Source organism: Xenia sp. Carnegie-2017, unplaced genomic scaffold, assembly GCF_021976095.1.
Source record: "Xenia sp. Carnegie-2017 unplaced genomic scaffold, XeniaSp_v1 HiC_scaffold_13, whole genome shotgun sequence".
Lineage (NCBI taxonomy): Eukaryota > Metazoa > Cnidaria > Anthozoa > Malacalcyonacea > Xeniidae > Xenia > Xenia sp. Carnegie-2017.
The window spans coordinates 9,552,707-9,571,108 of record NW_025813436.1 but is presented as its reverse complement, the minus strand read 5'-3'; the positions used below and the strand labels follow the sequence as shown (position 1 = coordinate 9,571,108).

The following is an 18,402-nucleotide window of genomic DNA, read 5'->3' as shown; positions in this document are numbered from 1 at the left end:
ATTAGGAATACATGGGATATCATAAGGATAATTAGGAATACATGGATATCATAAGGATAAATGGAATGGCATATCATAAGGATAATTAGGAATACATGGCATATCATAAGGATAATTAGGAATACATGGGATATCATAAGGATTAGGAATACATGGGATATCATAAGGATAATTAGGAATACATGGGATATCATAAGGATAATTAGGAATACATGGGATATCATAAGGATAATTAGGAATACATGGGATATCATAAGGATAAATAGGAATACATGGCATATCATAAGGATAATTAGGAATACATGGATATCATAAGGATAGGAATACATGGGATATCATAAGGATAATTAGGAATACATGGGATATCATAAGGATAATTAGGAATACATGGGATATCATAAGGATAATTAGGAATACATGGGATATCATAAGGATAATTAGGAATACATGGGATATCATAAGGATGAATGCCATACTTTCTCCACAATCACATTTATTCAATAAAGAACATCAAAAATCAAATGAAAAATTACTAAGTAATATTATGACACATTGCTCTCGCATAATTCTTCTTTGACATCATCTCCTTCCAATGCTCAGATGTATTCTGGGATATGTGGACCACACCTAGGACCGTGTCCGGTATCAGAGGTAAAGCCAGCCTTATTTCAAACACAAATTCAAATCCATCTTTTGATGTGTCTTCACTCCAGTCAAAGACAAATGGTTCATTCCATACTGGATCCAATGTTCCTTTACATGGCTGCGTGTGTTTCTTTTGCAGCACTTTTCCCTCTCTTTGGAACTTTACTATCACATATGGATCTGTTTGGATAAATGGTATTTAGAACGGATTTAGTTTGATGGAATTTGTTGGCGTGCACAAAAAAGCAGAGAATGAGGTCTCTTTTAGCATTTGTTGGGTTTTAGGGGATTTTATGGGATCAGATAGGTATTTGTACGTTACCAATCCTCAGATGATGTTTCGGTTTCAACAGTTTCGAAGCTTTCATAACAACGACGTTTATCCTTGATGTGCTTTCGTGGTATCTCATCGATAAGAATAGCTGTCCTTTATCACGATCAAATTTTGGAAGACCCCCGTTGCTCTTAATCAAAAGAAGTTGTTGTAGAAAATTCATCGTATGCATTAGACGAACACGGTATGAAAATTCTCCCGTGTTTTCATCAACTGCCATCCTCTGTTAATACCTTAGTTTCCTAAGCATACACGCATCAATCCCCGCAATCCCTACCCTACCTTTCTTTGTAGCGGCCTCCAGAAGTAAACCGGCTCGCTGGGATTAAGTTGTACTTCAGAAAATTTCATTAACACGCCACCCACAAAATGGCTCTGTCCCAGGTGATCCTGCGAATGAAGAGTAAGATTAACACTGCTTTCGCGTAGCTCTGGCATATCGATGTCATTACTGGATAACACTGTGTTAAAAACAGAATTCTTTCTATAAAAAATAGACGTCTTTCCTAGCTCTTCCTTTAATTCTCCTTTGATGTCCAACAAAGAAACCTGAAATGGAATAATTTAACGTTTCGTTTAACTCGTTTGTCGCTTTGAAAGAGCCTTTTTTATTTTCTCGTGAATACTTTAACTAATACTCCAGACTGTAGGCCAAACAACTTTGGCAGATTTTGGGCTTGGATCACTTGAACGGTCAATTGCTTTTCTTGAAAGTTGTAAAAGAAGGAGAAATGTAGTTGGCATGTCGACTTCGGGGAATCGCTCGGTGTTTTTCTGATCAATGGAATGTCGAAGTCAGGGGCGGATCCGTTCTCGTAGACCGATAAACGTCCACTTCTGCTAAAGATGGATAAAGTCCTTGTTCGTTGAACCTTCCTCAGGGATAAATCAGAGCTTTCACGGCTAAGGCGACGTGTTTCTCTACTTCGATATTTTATATATATTAAAATGACTAGAAGTATGACAATTGTTCCCGATAATACAGCTATTAATGCTGTTAATCCATTGCCATCACTTTCGGAGCCTGAAATTCACAAAGACAAATAAAAAATACAATTAAGTACTTTGAATGAATAAAAAAAATAGTGTCCTTGTCTTTTTTTTAGCGTTCTCGACGTTAAAAAATTGTCTACAACTCTGATTATGCAAAATCAACGCCTTACCCATGTCCTAAAAACTCATTCGTTTTTTTATATGTGTCCGAACTTGCCTTCTGATCAAATTCTCTCATACCGTCAATAATCTAGTTCAACTATCTTGAAACTTCGCGTTTTTCTATTGAAATTTTGTTTCTCTTCAGCTGAGAAATTTGCATCACAATATTGATTTATTTTGAATTCAATGTAGGATTTCGGTAATTGGCTATTTCGAGGTAAAAACTTTCACACTTTCAATTTAATGCCATGTCTTTGCTAAGTTTCTGTTTTGTCTTTAATGAAACATTTAATGGCAGTCGATGTGTTGTAATTGGAAGTAATAATCAAAATATATATGTGTCTATATATATAAATGTTCAACAATAGCACATCGTAGGTCGTATAAATTTCATCGATTTTGGCAAAGATGAACTCCTTTCAAACACGAGTCGATAATTCTTAAGTCAAAATAACGTTAAGCAATCGTTTGTCTATCAACTGAAATTCTATAATTCACACAAGAAAGCATCATGAACTGCGTTTTAACAAAACAAACAATTTAAACGCCTGGTTAAGCTACAACATTATCAATGCGATTATGACACTCGTGTTGCGACGCACCGCCAGTCCCCTGCAGTTAATGGCAAATTAAATCATTGTTAAATTGATTTCCTTCAGCATGTTTTATCATGTTTGGTTTGCGTTTTGTCTTCCGATACGTAACATAGAACATATTTGTAATTAATCTGTTGTTATTAACATGAAAATACACTTGAATATTGCTGAAGCGCCGTGACGTTTTGCGTTCATATGTGGAATGTTGAATGTTAAATTGTGTCCGATGTTATTCCCTGGAATGATCTTTAGTAACGTGCGTATATACGAGGCAAGCGTTTCAATTCCTATCAAGCTAATGAAAATTGCTCGTAAACATTCTTCATTCAACTTTCTAAAGGTAAACATTTATCATTTTTCTATATGTTATCTCTCAAATCTAAAATTTCATCTGTTATCGTCACTTGTATTTCGGTCAATTTATGATTCATGCAATTTTACTTTTTCATTTTAGGCGCATTCTTTGCAAACTCGCTAAAGCTTTTATGAAGAAGGACTTTTTAAGAAAGCAGTGCTGTTGATTCAAGATGGGTTGGTGTATTTTGCATGTATTACTATGTATATAAACTTTGGAATTTCGTTTCCATAATTTACAATTCATCATTATTCTGGGCAGTGTATGTGTAACTTTAAGATACCGTTTTTTTTTATCAATTAACGTTAAACATGTTGTCTTGACATGTTAAGGTAACACAGCTACTGTGGTGGAAACTCTTATTGTTGTCTTACTGGCTGGTATCGTAGTCCTTTTAGCTGTCCTTATTTTGATAAAACGTCGTCGCTTGCTCCAGTATATCGAAAATTACTCCGAGCTTAAAGAGACCGACGGATTTGCCAGAATAGAAAACAATAGTACACAGCTACAGCCATTAGTGAAAACTCAATGTACACCAGTGCAGCCTTCCGCAAACTTTTGGTCTTTACCTGAAGTCAGCGAGGAGAACTGCGAAATACGTTCTGCTTCGTGTCCAGTAAGAAGGAACGCGTTTTCCGAACCTGATTCGAAAACCGATGACGCCCGACCGCTGAAGTCTGCAGAGACGCCAAGTCTTTGGAGAAAGTCCCGAAAACTTAAGCGAGGTTATAGCGATTCTTGCTTTCATGTTTGTCAACTTCAATTGATGGTTTTCTATAATTACTATCATTCCAAGTTGATTGTCCAGTTAATTTGCGCGGTGAACGTACCTTCATCTTTTGGTGTCAATCATGGAAGTTACATTGAGGTGGAGATGTCGGAGAAAAAGCACACGACGCAGGTTCAACATTCATTTAGCAATCCAGTGTTTGATGAGACGGTGGAATTCGATGTTCCCTGCGATGATATATCAAGTGGGAGCGTTAAGATAACATTGTATAATATGGACGCATTCAGCCATGGTAATGAAGTGGGAAGCCTCGTTCTTTATTTGTCCGAACTTGATCTTAGTCCAAAGAAACCCATACCAATATGGAGAACGCTCGTTCAAGAACACAAAGTAATCTTGTCATGTGTGAAGTGTTATCGTTTTCTCATATGATGATAAGAAAATTGTATGTTGATATTCATTATCTAGTGGAAGAGCAACTCGATGTTGTCCCTTAAAGAGATCAAACGTAAAGGCCAGTTGATGGTTTCATTGAAGTACCAATCTCTAAGCAATAAAATCACCGTTGTTATCATGAAAGCTACTAATTTGCCAACTATAAGCAAGATATTTGCTATTGGTAAGTTGTCTAACCTCCATTTCCTTTTCTTTTTTTTTGAAATTGATTAAAACGAAACCATTGAATGGATCTGCATTTTTCATATCTAATAATCTCTGGCATTTTAATAATTGCGTTTTATTTTGCCTTTTTTACGTGCTTTGCTAATTGAACATCTAATAAAAGAGAATTCATTCTTCGTTTCTTCAAGACCCGTACGTGATTGTAATGCTTCTCCTCGACGGTAGAATAATTCAGACGAAGAAAACATCGATGAAACGACGCAATACGTGTCCTATTTGGAACGAAGTGTTCGTTTTCGAGACTATTGCAAAAACACCGATATCGGATTACAGCATTTGCTTGAAGTTGAAGTCGCACAACAATTTATCGGAGGATTTAACGGTAGGTGAAGTAGACTTAGGATGTCAGGCTCGAGGAAGTGGTAAAGAACATTGGAAAAACATGATAAAGAGTAAGAATCAAGATCGAGCTTTTTCACACGAAATTCATTAAAAGTACGCTGTTCCAATGAAGGTTTTTACTATAGTTTTGTACAAAGTTTCCTCGATTGCACAACCAGCAGCGCGACATCGGACCAAACTCCGACACTTTCATTAGCTCTTTCAAACTTTTTTCCAAATTTTATATCAAGTAGTAACATTAGTGCCACAGAATAAGTCAAATAAAGAAACGATTAAGGATAAGAACGTTTAATCTCAATCCAAGTGCTTACAAGTGGTTTTTTTTTATAACTTAATGCAAATTCTGTGACTAACTTACCAAGTGCTTGTGTTTTGACATACTTGTGAGTGTTTACATGCACATATGTCGTTTTTTGTTCATTGTGATTCATTAGGTGCTCAATGTTTGAATTGTCTTTCGGCATTATTACATGACCAACCATATCATGTTAATGCGGACTGGGCGACAACGACAGCGACGTCTTCCTCGGCGTCTTATGCATCGCTTTCGGCAATAAAGATTATATATACCTGTCTCTAATCGTCTTCCTGTGGGAATCCGCACTAAATTTGAAGATAAGATATATGAACGCGACTGCAGCTTGCATCTTTAATGATGAACAAACTCTACAATGTCGTTAGGTTCCTGATCTCGATCAAGATCCCTGCCATATTAATGTTTAAAGGTGAAAAGGAAAATACTTTGATGCACCCAATGGTTTTTCCTAAAACTCCATGCAATGCACATCGACAAACTACCGTAAAATGGTATGAGCCACGCACTACACACACACACATCCAGTTTAAGTCTCCATGCCTATAGGCAATTAATATTTGAATAATATAAAGGTTGAGATTTGTTTGTCGATGCATGGGATGGACCCAGGCTTACCTATGAAACGATAAAGACGACGACGAAGTACGATATATTTCCATTTCATTTTTCTTGACGAACCAATTGCTCGTGTACGGTAAACTTAGTCAATAGAAAATAGACTAGTCAGCATTATAATTTGACAACAGCGACCGTTTTCATTATAATAATTTACCAAGTAATAATCCTCTCAGTTGTTCTGGACGCCTTATGAAAAGATAAAATAATCTTACTCCACTTCTCATCGTCAACAACCTTCTTCCTCGTCTGTATCTTAAAGTTGCTCTTAGAGTTCCTCCTAAGATAACAAAAGTATTTGTCAACTTCAACTTAAAGAAGTATACACTACCTCGTAAACATATGTTGTATTCCTGCATGTTTCGTATTTGTTTTACTTAGTTTAGTCATTTTACCCAGACTTATTAGTAGTTGTGGTGTTGTCGTTGTTCCTTCTGTTGTCGTTGTTTCTTCTGTTGTTGTTGCTTCTGTTGTCGTTGTTTCTTCTGTTGTTGTTGCTTCTATTGTCGTTGGTTCAGCTGTTGTTGCTTCTGTTGTTGTTTGTTCAGCTGTTGTTGCTTCTGTTGTTGTTGCTTCTACTGTTGTTGCTTCTGTTGTTGTTGCTTCTGTTGTCGTTGGTTCAGCTGTTGTTGCTTCTGCTGTTGTTGCTTCTGCTGTTGTTGCTTCTGCTGTTGTTGCTTCTGTTGTTGTTGGTTCAGCTGTTGTTGGTTCTGTTGTTGTTGGTTCTGCTGTTGTTGGTTCAGCTGTTATTGCTTCTGTTGTTGTTCCTGCTGTTGTTCTTCTGTTCTGTTGTTGTTCTGCTGTTTTTTCTGCTGTTGCTTTGTTCTTCTGTTGTTGTTCTGTTGTGTTGTTTGCTTCTATTGCTATTTGTTGCTTCTGTTTTTTATTTTGTTCTTTGTTGTTGGTTCTGCTTTTTTTTGTTCCTTCATTGTTGGTTCTGCTTGTTGTTGGTTCTGCTGTTGTTGGTTTGCTTTTTGGTTTTGTTTGTGCTTCTGCTGTTGTTGTTTCTGTTGTTGCTTCTGTTGTTGTTGGTTCTGCTGTTGTTGGTTCTGCTGTTGTTGGTTCTGCTGTTGTTGGTTCTGCTGTTGTTGGTTCAGCTGTTATTGCTTCTGTTGTTGTTGGTTCAGCTGTTGTTGGTTCTGCTGTTGTTGCTTCTGTTGTTGTTGCTTCTGTTGTTGTTGCTTCTGTTGTTGTTGCTTCTGTTGTTGTTGGTTCAGCTGTTGTTGCTTCTGTTGTCGTTTGTTCTGCTGTTGTTGATGGTGGTCTTGTTCCTTCAACATACTGATCCATTACCATGCATACTCCATTAACGCAGGATCCGTTTGAGCAGTGAGTTCCATCGTCCACATTTCCAGCCTTCTCAACAAATCGTGGATCTGCCAGGAAGCAAAACAACACGCACTCCTGATCTAAAATTAAAAGCCAATTCTACATAGATTTCATCAAGCAAAGGCCTTATTAAAGCTTTACACAAGAGAATTTTACCCGGAAAAGTATATGCTCGCCCACTTCGATAAAATCGTGCTGAACACTGAAAACCTCTTGTATCTTCATTCGCCAAACATTTCTTAACAAAAGACAATGGATTTATAAATATAAAACCATATTTAAAAAATAATGAAAGACACAACAGTGATAGTTGTTAATTAAGAAAACCGTACAAAGTTATTACACCATTGGGTTGACCGTAATCGTTTGGTATTGCCCACACAAAGAGCACCATTAAGTGAAGGTTTTGGATTTGTGCAAGTTCTAATGTCTAAAAGAACGCCGCCTCCACACGATCTTGAACACTTGGGGTCGGCCATCCAGTCTGTGAAGTTACCATTTGTTCCTGTGTAACAACCGTAAATCATAAATATCATTGGTTCGCTATTGTGTTGAAGTTACGCAGGGATTTCGGGGATTAATCGTTGTCGTTAAGTAAACATGAAAGCCAACGTTGTTATGGAGTTTTACATGAATAAAGTTACGTACTTTGACAATTGTTATCGATAGTCGCATTGAGATAATTCGGAAATTTGACATTATCTCGATAGAGAGTCCTCGTCGGTGATCTGACATTACCGGCCGGTTTGTATCTTGCTACAACATAAACAGTTCTTCCGTCTGCTGTTCTTGCGTAGCCAATACCAAGTTCGGTGGATCCTTCCCATACAACCTGACGAAAAGTGTTAATAAAATGCGTAGTTGAACATCACAAAATATTGGATGCTGCTCTCGCAATTGATAAAAATGTAAACGGTGAACCACTTGATTGTTTTTAATGGTTATACCTGCGTGAAGTGGCCGATTTGTCTGTCCTGACTGCCCGGTTTTGTTGGAGAGGTGTCCATATCGTAGCAGAAATTATAATCATGTATTTCATTGTACCTTGGTAAAAACGCATTGACGTTGATCATTCGGCAAACTCTTCCGAGAACGTATTTTGAAAATAAATATAAGATATGTAATATTTACCACAAGACCGTGGCGTTCAATTCTATGTTTCCTCCTGACGCGAGATTCTCTCCCGCATCATAAGGATTACAGCCAGGCGTGTCAGCACAATGCCTCAAGGCGTTGCGAGTTGCTAGTTCCTCTGCATAGGACTGTGCTTGAGCGGTTAATCTGGTGGTTTTAATAAGAAGATATTAAAGGATGGTAAAATGTTTTTGTTCCATAATATCAGTCACACCATTCACTTCTCTCTGACCTGTGGTGATGGGGAAAAAGTGATGGAAACTTTAATAATTTACGCATTTAAGAGTTGAAGAGAAAAATCTTCAAGTTGTGTTCTTGAAGTAGAGGGACTTCGGTTGCTACATCTTTCAGAAATCGGGGACAGGCTTTTGCCTTGGGGTGACTAATGTCACTCGTAACTAAGGTTTGGAATAGTCAACAACAGTTGAAACTTTGCGCTCTAGCAATCCGAAATTCTCGAGGTGCTGTTCAGTCTGTTACACTTGCTTACAAAAACAAACAGTTATAACCTCTTATATACTATTGTTGCTTAATGATTGCAAGATGGAAACCTTACTTGCGTTTTGGTCGAGGGTGGAAAAGGCCGTTGTGGCAATAAAGTATAGAAGTCGTAAAATATTTAACTTATCGACATGCATACAACGTCTAACAAAACATACGTGTCATTTTTAGTCATCAAAGGAGCTCCATGAAGACTTCGATAGTAATTATGCAAGTCGAGTTGGTTTTGACGATAGGCATTGATATCGAAACCAGGACTCAAATTTGCATCATTTGACGCTTGTGTTAAGATTTCGTCGAGAGCGTCCAGTTCATCGAATGTCTCTCTGAAATTTGTCATGAAGATAAGAATGGACTTTTATCTCGTTCAAAATAATTAGAAAATAAAATAGCTCAAAATTGTTTCCTTGATACTGAACTTAGTCACCGTTTATGTTGGTTAAACATACCTTGGTCTTGCACGAGCATAAGTTGCGAGTTGGAGTAGCAACAGAAAATGAAACACAAACATTATCCTTGAAAAAGAAATGTTTTTGATCGCTAAATTCAATTTCTGACACTATCTGGATAAAATTTCGTATTATTTGTGTCGCTAACGAGGTATTTAACCTTTAATATTTGGTGCCTGAACAATTTCCTGTGTTTACAGACAAAAATGTACTCATTAATACATAGCTACCGTCAATAGGTGGCGCCCACACAAGCTACTTGGAGCGTACGAATAACAAAGACCGCATTTGTACGAGTAATCCTCGAAAAATGATGCTTCTTAAACACTTCACAAAATGTACATTTCGTTGTATATGAATTGGCAAACAATTTAATATAATGCAGTTTGATCTGTTTTTACTTTAATAAAGTAGTGGTAAACAAACTCTTGTCATAAAGAGTTATTTTCTAATTAAATAGGTATGCATATTTTGTATGTTACGTCTCACAAATAGGTATGCATATTTAGTCTTTTACGTCTCACAAATTGGTTTGTCTTTGAATTAAACCTAATTGTTTGAAGCGAAAGCTCCTTTTTGTGCCTTAGAAACGACATCATTAAGTTCCTAAATGTTTTTTTTCGGTCTTCATCATTGATGCCAACATGATATTTCTTCAGTGTATCAGTGAGGATTTTTAAAGGAGTATTTTCTCCGTTTTATCATGCGTTTATTTAAAAGTGTTAACATTTCAGGAAAATTTACATGACAGTTTTTTGTATGCATTGCAAAGATCATTTAAAACGGCCTGGTGACTTCAATAAAATTACTTTAGTAGCACCCATCTTTCTGTTACATTAAACATTTTAAAGAGCATAAGAATGTGGTATGGTGTAAAAGTTTAAATGGTCCCTGCAAAAATACTCTATATTCTGAAGTCAATCATGCACTACGATGTAGTATAGTGATTATATTTGTTTAATGAACAAAGCTTTATAACTCTAAAAATATATAAGCGAAGTCAAATTTAAGTGAAAATACCACCAACGGTACTAAGACGTAAAAGGTCTTTTCAACACAATGAACGCGAGAAACTTTGTTGCTGCATTGTGCATTATATGCATCCATATACGCAAAAGGTTATGTGCCGAGAATATCATCGATTGTTGCAATTTGTAGGATGTGAACAGTTATTGTATTTCGCTGCATGAGCGCTGTGAGAAAAATTATTTCTCATTTCTTTAGCAATGTGAAATATTCAGTTAATCGACTTTCTGATTGTAGATTGTTCAACATACTATTAATCAGATCAATTGTCATTTGTGTTTGTAAAGGCACATTAGTATTTTGTACTTTCTACCTACCTCGAGCTGTAGTTCAATTTTTTAAGCTTTTCGTTTCAATCTACTTATTTTCTATTGCCGCTCAAAATCCTTCATCAAGTGAATGTGTTCAATTCTTTATAAAGTCTGAGTGTTTTATGTTTGTATCGCTAAACTTCCTTTCATTGAGAATCGGGGTTACAAAGGAGTCTTTCAATTGTTTGAAACATTTGCATTTTCATTTGGACTGCTAAAATTCCCACTTCACACGTTCATTTCCGATTGTCGTAAATACGAGCAAAATAATTAATGGCAGAATGTTCTTCGAGATATGCCTGTTCACATCCCTACGTCATTTTGCCGTTTCCTGATTGCATTGGTTATCCAGAGTGATGTCACTATCGACGCTCCACAGCTAATTTTCCGGTGCAGTAATAACCAATTTCTGCATTGATGATAAATTCTTGAAATTTGGTATACGTGAGCCAAACTCGTTTGTTACATATTTATGCACATTATATATACATATGTGATATGTAAAATATATTAAAATGATAAAGATTAAATAGAAATAATAAAGAAAGTTAACGATATGTTGATGATTGTAAACCTCGCAGTGAAATAGGTAGACATTAAAGAAATTGTATTTTTCATTACGTCACGTTACGTCACGTTACGTCACAAGAAGCTATTTGTAAATTTTCCAATAGAAAGCAGCTGGAGTATTACTGCATTCGCAGATGTGTCGTTTCAAGTATCCATATCTCATTTTCCTGCAATAAACGCTTGCCCACACTCCAAGATCCAACTCATATCCCGGCCTTACTCTTACTAAAGGAGAGAAATAAACGCGTAATTATCACAAGGGGCTGCAGTGAACAACTATATTTTATAAATGTGGGTATTTAATTAATAGCACTTAACATTCAGGAAGTCTGATTTCGTTCATTTATGGTAACACGATGATGATCTCAAAGAAGTTGTTTATTATTGCTGACAATGAATAACCGTAACCTGGAAAACGACGGCTTCTATATACTTTAATGCCTGACCATCTTGTTTTTGCTTTTGGCGAGCTTTGTTTTCTTCTGCGTATAACTATGGCGAAGGAGGAAATATGAAATCCTTAACCGGCAAATCGGCAATCATTTCAAACTTGTCAACATACCTAGATACGTTCCTTTGTCCCAGAGAATTGTCCGAATATAAAAATATTTCACATCGTTTCTGACTTTCAAGAAAATTCTCACTTCTCCACGTGGTAAAAACTCGCTAAACAATCCACCTGCGAAAATAAGAGTTACTGAAAGGAGAGCTTATGTTGTGAAAATGTCTCACACATGCAGCGAAACATCTTTCACGTGCTTGAAAATGTCTCACGCATGCAGCGAAACATCTTTCACGTGCTTGAAAATGTCTCACGCATGCAGCGAAACATCTTTCACGTGCTTGAAAATGTCTCACGCATGCAGCGAAACATCTTTCACGTGCTTGAAAATGTCTCACGCATGCAGCGAAACATCTTTGACGTGCTTGTACATAAATGTTTGCCCGATGAATAACTTACTAGACAGTTGTAGTAGTGTTGTGGGTTTTGCAGTGACTACTGGTGTTTCTTTTGGTGTTACTGTTGCTGGAGTTGATGTGACTGTCACTGCTGTGCTTGCTGTTGCTTTGATAAATTCTGTCAATGACGTTGTAAAGATTCTTTCACTTGTTTGAGATACTGCTGTTATTGGAGGTACTTTTGTTATTGGAGTTACTTTTGTTATTGACGGTACTTTTGTTATTGGCGGTAATTCTGTTGTTGGATAGACTTCTTTTATTGGAGGTACTTTTGTTGTTGAAGATACTTTTGTTATTGGCGGTAATTCTGTTGTTGGAAAGACTTCTTTTATTGGAAGTACTTTTGTTAGAGGTACCTTTGTTCTTGGAGATGCTTCTGCTGTGTAAATACTGTGGTAAACTTTGGGTTCAGACTTGGAGGATGTATTTGAAATTATAATAAACTTTGTGTTCAAAAGTGTATTGTTCACCTGTTGTGCAAATACCTCCCTAAAACATAAAAAAATTGCCTTGTAAATGCTAATGTCGATGTAATGTTAATGCTACCTTCCAATATAAACAACATGCTACTCCTATATATCCACAAAGTACCAGTATAAACAACATGCTGCCTCTATACATCCACAAAGTACCAGTATAAACAACATGCACTCCCATACATCCACAAAGTACCAGTATAAACAACATGCACTCCCATACATCCACAAAGTACCAGTATAAACAACATGCTACTCCTATACATCCACAAAGCACCGGTATAAACAACATGCTGCCTCTATACATCCACAAAGTACCAGTATAAACAACATGCACTCCCATACATCCACAAAGTACCAGTATAAACAACATGCTACTCCTATACATCCACAAAGCACCAGTATAAACACCATGCTGCCTCTATACATCCACAAAGTACCAGTGTAAACACCATGCACTCCCATACATCCACAAAGTACCAGTTACAATGGTACATCCTGGAATGCCAGTGTATAAAACAACATGCTGCTCCCATATCCACAAAGTACCAGTATAAACAACATGCTGCCTCTATACATCCACAGTACCAGTGTAAACACCATGCACTCCCATATCCACAAAGTACCAGTATAAACAAAATGCACTCCCATACATCCACAAAGTACCAGTATAAACACCATGCACTCCCATACATCCACAAAGTACCAGTATAAACACATGCTACTCCATACATCCACAGTACCAGTATAAACAACATGCTCATACATCCACAAAGTACCAGTATCATGCTACTCCCATACACAGTACCAGTATATACAACATTCCTCCCATACATCCACAAAGTACCAGTATAAACAACATGCTGCCTCTATACATCCACAAAGTACCAGTGTAAACACCATGCACTCCCATACATCCACAAAGTACCAGTATAAACAAAATGCACTCCCATACATCCACAAAGTACCAGTATAAACAACATGCTACTCCCATACATCCACAAAGTACCAGTATAAACAACATGCTACTCCCATACATCCACAAAGTACCAGTATAAACAACATGCTACTCCATACATCCACAAAGTACCAGTATAAACAACATGCTACTCCCATACATCCACAAAGTACCAGTATAAACAACATGCTGCCTCTATACATTCACAAAGTACCAGTGTAAACACCGTGCTACTCCCATACATCCACAAAGTACCAGTATAAACAACATGCTGCCACTTTAACGTACTTACCGTTTTGTCACATAAATGAAAGTCTGCACGAACAAGAAAAATTTCAGCATATTTTTTCTAAAAGAAAATATTCAAAATAATGTTGCAAAGCAACGTTTTGCAAAAGCGACAGCTCCAAATAGGACAACAAATCATATATTCGCGCTTCGAAATTTTCTCACCCAATGTTTTCCGACAAACATGTGTTCATGCGACATTTATTGATGAGCTCAAATATTGCTTCAATGCTAAAACAGTTTTCAAAGTTCTGTCAGGAGTTTTCACCATTAAATACATTACAAGTGCCGTTAAGACTGGTGAAATTCATGTTATTAAAGTATTAGTTTTTAACTAATACCGTAGAGAGTTGTCCTGTTGTCCTTGAAATTATATAAAAAGGACAACAGATAGGTTATAGGAAGACCTATTGTGACACGATTTGTCAATAAATATTATTTTATCTGTTAAATTCCTTTCGATTTTCTTGACGTGAAATGTATCCACAATAATTAAACCATGACATACTAGACAAATTTAAAAAAATATGCTCAAATTAATTGACATTCCTTGCTACCTTGTGCGTCCTTTGTCTTCTTTGCCGTTTAATTTTTCGTGTAATTGCCGTTTAGTTTGATCGTGTACTTGGAATTGCGTCGTACTTTTGCCGGCCAGTGTAGGAAACCTTAAACAACGGACAAACGCTTGTTTTATTCCTTAAAGGATCACGCATACACGTACAGTTAGGTGATGTGATTTTTTTCTCCTGCAAAAATATTTTTTATTGAAATATTGGAAACAGATATTTTCCGTCTTCGAGCGCCTTCATACACCTATGTTTGTCACAAAGCTTTCTTTTTAAGGCTTTCTTGTCCATATTTTTCGTCTAAGTATACACTAAAAAAGCAAGAAAATATTTGTGATAGTCAAAAATATTGATTGTTGATAACTTGGTATGACTCAAAATGTCATCTTTGGTAAATCTCCCCATATCCTTTTGTTTTACTCGTCATTCTTACTTTTCTGTAACGACACTGAAAATATTTTGTCAATGGAAACTATCCCATCGTCAGTTATCAACGTTAACTTAGTCCCAGCACGGAGTAAATGAACTTTGTGGCTATATTGTCTGTTATGTATAAGGATGTGAATTTGGTAAAGATGTTTGTGTATTATGACAGGTGTTTACATGTATTGCTTGACGATGAAGCCAATATAAAGGCATTTCTCAACGTCTAAACCAAAGAATATCTGCGTGAATAGAGCGTTTAATGCATTAAAGTGTGTGTGAAAAGGGATCTTTTTTTCAATGCGTCAACTGAAAACCCTAAGTGTCAGTCTACGACGCTTTTCAACATAAAAAAGAGCAAACTGCTTATTAGCTAAAGGATTGTAGAAGATATCATTTATTCGGAGCTCTGTATCAATAAACATATCAGTTCCTCGATGTCACTAGAAACCAAAAGAATACAGTATATACTTTTATAAATTTTTCAAAGGAAATGTCACAATTGGTAAATTAGGTGCTAACTCAAATAAGCTGTTTAAAATCAATTTTATTTTATGCAATGCCCTTTTTGTTTAATCACAAGCTCTTTCATTACATCGACAAAAATTTATCCATTTTACTGTTCTGGAAACGCGTACATGATTTATATCAAAGAGAAGGTTTGTAATCAAAGGCAATTGGTCATTTATAGTCACATACGATTGGCTGAAATTCTGTTCAATAAAAAAGTTGAGCGATTTTTTCGAGACAGCGTTTCTTTATGTACAGCGACAATTTGTTTGTACTATCAACTACTTCATGTTATTTCAATCTACATTCAATAAAGAACCAAGATGGCGCGCGATTTAAAAAAAAGCAATTTTTTATAAATATTTACAGTCTAGATAGAGCAATAGCTCTTATTCAAACTTCTACATTTTTGTAAAATAAAATTTATCAGAAAAGCTAAAAGTCTACAGATAAAAATCATTGGTAAGTGTAAGAAATATTATGTTACTTGTGTTGTGTAGAAGTTTTATAGAACTGTACAGTTTTAGTTTGTTTGAAAATTTTTAATTCTGGCGGTTGGTGGCTGACCAACCAATCGTAGTATATACATAATAGTTTTGTTCAAACTCAAAATTAAAAATCTCACATTTCAAAACAAAGTATTTTGTATTAGCCAGGTCTTTTTACTCTTTATTTCCAGTCAAACGGTCGATGCCCTCAAATTCAAGTATTCAAATTGTGTTTAGATTTATTTAATACTTTCATTTCATCATGCAAAAAAATTTTTATGTTGCTATCTTATACAGTCCACTATATTGATTTGAAAATTGTGTTAAAAGAACATTTTCATTCATTTAATAAGTTAACAATGAATATATATTATTGCTTTAGTCCCAGCGCCAGCTAATATCTGCTCTGGAAAATCCTTCTACAAAAAAGACCACAGAGTAGCCTGGATAAGGTTTCACTGGACCTAAAATTGCGAAACAAGTAAGTTGTGTATCAGCTCTTTGGATTCCTTAAATACAAACACAAAGTCTTATTTTCACAAAAAATGTGTCTTTGAGATGTTTTCCTTTGAGTATGTTAAAGATGAGTTCTTTTTAATCCTAACATACCTCTAATTTCAAAGGTTGATTTTTTTTTGTGTGTTTGTAAACAAATTTGACACCAACATTATCAAATTTTCTTTCATATTTTCCATAATAATCCACCAAAGAGTTCATCCCATCAACCTTGCCAAATTCGTATACCATATCACCACCTATTTTGTAAGCAAACACTGCAAAAACATTCTTGCATTTTAAATCACCATTAGAAAGAATTTACTATTTCGTGAATAACTAAATTCTTGTGGTGAAGACTTCTTTAATAATTTTTCTCATTGGTTATAAGACATTTAGAATAAACGGCAATTTTTTTTATAGCAAACATGTTTCGGCATACATTATATTTTAATTATGGCATACATTATATATTAATTATGGCATACATTATATTTTAACATGTTTTGGCATACATTATATTTTAATTATGGCATACATTATAATTTTTTCATTGCCTATCTGTTGAACAACTGTGTGCAATAGTATTTTTTCTTTTTGCTCAACTCACTCTTTGTAATCCATGAAATTTATCACCTAATGTCATCACAGCCAGTCTAGGGTGATCTCATGAATCCCTCCCCAATCCACAGCTAACCCCTGTAGTAATACAATATCTTACTGATCTGACAGCATCGTAGTTCTTGTTCATTATACCACATTCTTTAAACCAAATTTTGGCATTTGAACTGGGAATTTCAGTGTATGAGCCTTTTCTACCATCTGAAGAATGAAAGACATTTCATTACTTCATGTAAGAATGATAACCCGTTAACGGTTTAGTTGGTGACATGTTTTGTCATACGAAGATCGATCACCAACGAAAATTCATTCAAATTATACGAAGTATCACAAATCAAAAATTACCAGGTGGTGCAGGTTGTGTGGGAGCCACGTACGGTTGCATTGAGATACATTTTCCGTCCACACAAGCACCGCTGTCCGAGTTACAATGTGTACCGTGTGCCCTCGTGTCCAGGTCTGTTGAAATGTTTCTCTCCATGACAATAGTTGTAGTCCCATATCTCGTCATACCTGTTGACGACGATGATATACAACAACAATCTTCTTATTATAGCTATTTCAAGTTGACACTCGAAAATAAGGAACAACATATCTTTAGCTCAAGTAGTTTCAACTAACTCAAAGAAAGAACTTTCTCTTAAAGAATCATTGACTTAATAAATTATTGCTATAACGATATCGTGAAGGATACAGTTTAGGGAATAAAGAAATTCATAGACTGGATCAACGTTGATATCATAGTATCCTGAGGGATGAAATTCTCAGTGCACATACCAAGCCTTTGTTGCGTTTGTTTCTACTGATGTACCTCCCCAAGCTACAGCAAGGTTTTCTCCTGCGCCTTTACGATCACACGATGGAGGACACAGTGGATCAAACTGGATTAGTTGAAGCTAATTTTTCTGCGTATTTTTGAGCTTCACGTTCAAGTCTAGATAAGATATGACGCACATTGGTACTTTTGAAATTTCAAAAAATTTCTTAATACCTACAGACTCATTTTTTATTCTGAAATTTACATTTGACGTTAGTGTGCGTCAGTTGAAAATGACGTCGGGCAGTAATTTCTGAAACGATGTGCTTATTAGACATTTTATTGTTTTTAAACTACAGTAATTATGCTTTGTTTACTTTCCTCTGTCCTCTTCATTTACACCGTGGGTTAAAATCATCTTTATAAAACATAATGGAGATTGAATAGTCACAGATACGTCAGCGTAGGAATTGCTTTATTCTATATATTAGTATGACTTACCAGCTTCAAACTTTACCTAATATGCAGACTTGAAGGGAAAAACTGCTTAATTGTTAAAACTGGAGCAATTTTATTGCTGACGACGGACGAGACAACAAGACTTCTCTTGCGATAGTAAGTCCTAGTCACGTGGTCATAACTAATCTGACGTCATGAAAACCACGTGGTGCAACTTCAAAAACTGCCTGTTTAGCAGACAGAGAGGATAAGGCCGAAGAGAGTTAGGACAAACTCTCAAAGAAAATCAGACATGGATAAGTAACCACAGCA

At 35.9% G+C, this 18,402-nt stretch overlaps 3 protein-coding genes and 1 long non-coding RNA gene across 4 annotated transcripts; 1 reads left to right on the top strand and 3 right to left on the bottom strand.

Moving 5' to 3' along the window:
- Positions 1 to 476: 476 nt before the first annotated feature.
- LOC124433558 (synaptotagmin-2-like) lies at positions 477 to 2,373 on the bottom strand. Its single transcript, XM_046983345.1, has 5 exons — positions 2,143 to 2,373; positions 1,606 to 2,003; positions 1,262 to 1,528; positions 968 to 1,109; positions 477 to 825 (listed from the first exon to the last, which is right to left on the bottom strand). The coding sequence occupies exons 1-5, from the start codon at positions 2,144 to 2,146 to the stop codon at positions 533 to 535; spliced, it is 1,104 nt and encodes a 367-aa protein (XP_046839301.1). The 5' UTR covers positions 2,147 to 2,373; the 3' UTR covers positions 477 to 532.
- A 485-nt stretch (positions 2,374 to 2,858) lies between these two features.
- On the top strand, positions 2,859 to 5,120 carry LOC124433556 (synaptotagmin-5-like). Its single transcript, XM_046983344.1, has 5 exons — positions 2,859 to 3,070; positions 3,185 to 3,261; positions 3,418 to 4,205; positions 4,284 to 4,434; positions 4,625 to 5,120. Exons 2-5 carry the CDS (start codon positions 3,258 to 3,260, stop codon positions 4,927 to 4,929), a joined length of 1,248 nt encoding a protein of 415 aa, XP_046839300.1. The 5' UTR covers positions 2,859 to 3,070; positions 3,185 to 3,257; the 3' UTR covers positions 4,930 to 5,120.
- LOC124433373 lies at positions 5,111 to 14,557 on the bottom strand. The gene is made up of 17 exons (XM_046983133.1): positions 14,329 to 14,557; positions 13,776 to 13,832; positions 12,051 to 12,538; positions 11,652 to 11,768; positions 11,498 to 11,581; positions 10,526 to 11,314; positions 9,183 to 9,248; positions 8,892 to 9,059; positions 8,230 to 8,379; positions 8,046 to 8,142; positions 7,747 to 7,930; positions 7,431 to 7,603; positions 7,255 to 7,336; positions 6,165 to 7,178; positions 5,927 to 6,049; positions 5,770 to 5,853; positions 5,111 to 5,441 (listed from the first exon to the last, which is right to left on the bottom strand). The coding sequence occupies exons 7-17, from the start codon at positions 9,242 to 9,244 to the stop codon at positions 5,305 to 5,307; spliced, it is 2,274 nt and encodes a 757-aa protein (XP_046839089.1). The 5' UTR covers positions 9,245 to 9,248; positions 10,526 to 11,314; positions 11,498 to 11,581; positions 11,652 to 11,768; positions 12,051 to 12,538; positions 13,776 to 13,832; positions 14,329 to 14,557; the 3' UTR covers positions 5,111 to 5,304.
- A 1,414-nt stretch (positions 14,558 to 15,971) lies between these two features.
- On the bottom strand, positions 15,972 to 16,453 carry LOC124433559. Its single transcript, XR_006944506.1, has 2 exons — positions 16,368 to 16,453; positions 15,972 to 16,222 (listed from the first exon to the last, which is right to left on the bottom strand). It is a non-coding gene; the product is annotated as an uncharacterized LOC124433559 (long non-coding RNA).
- Between the last annotated feature and the right edge of the window lie 1,949 nt (positions 16,454 to 18,402).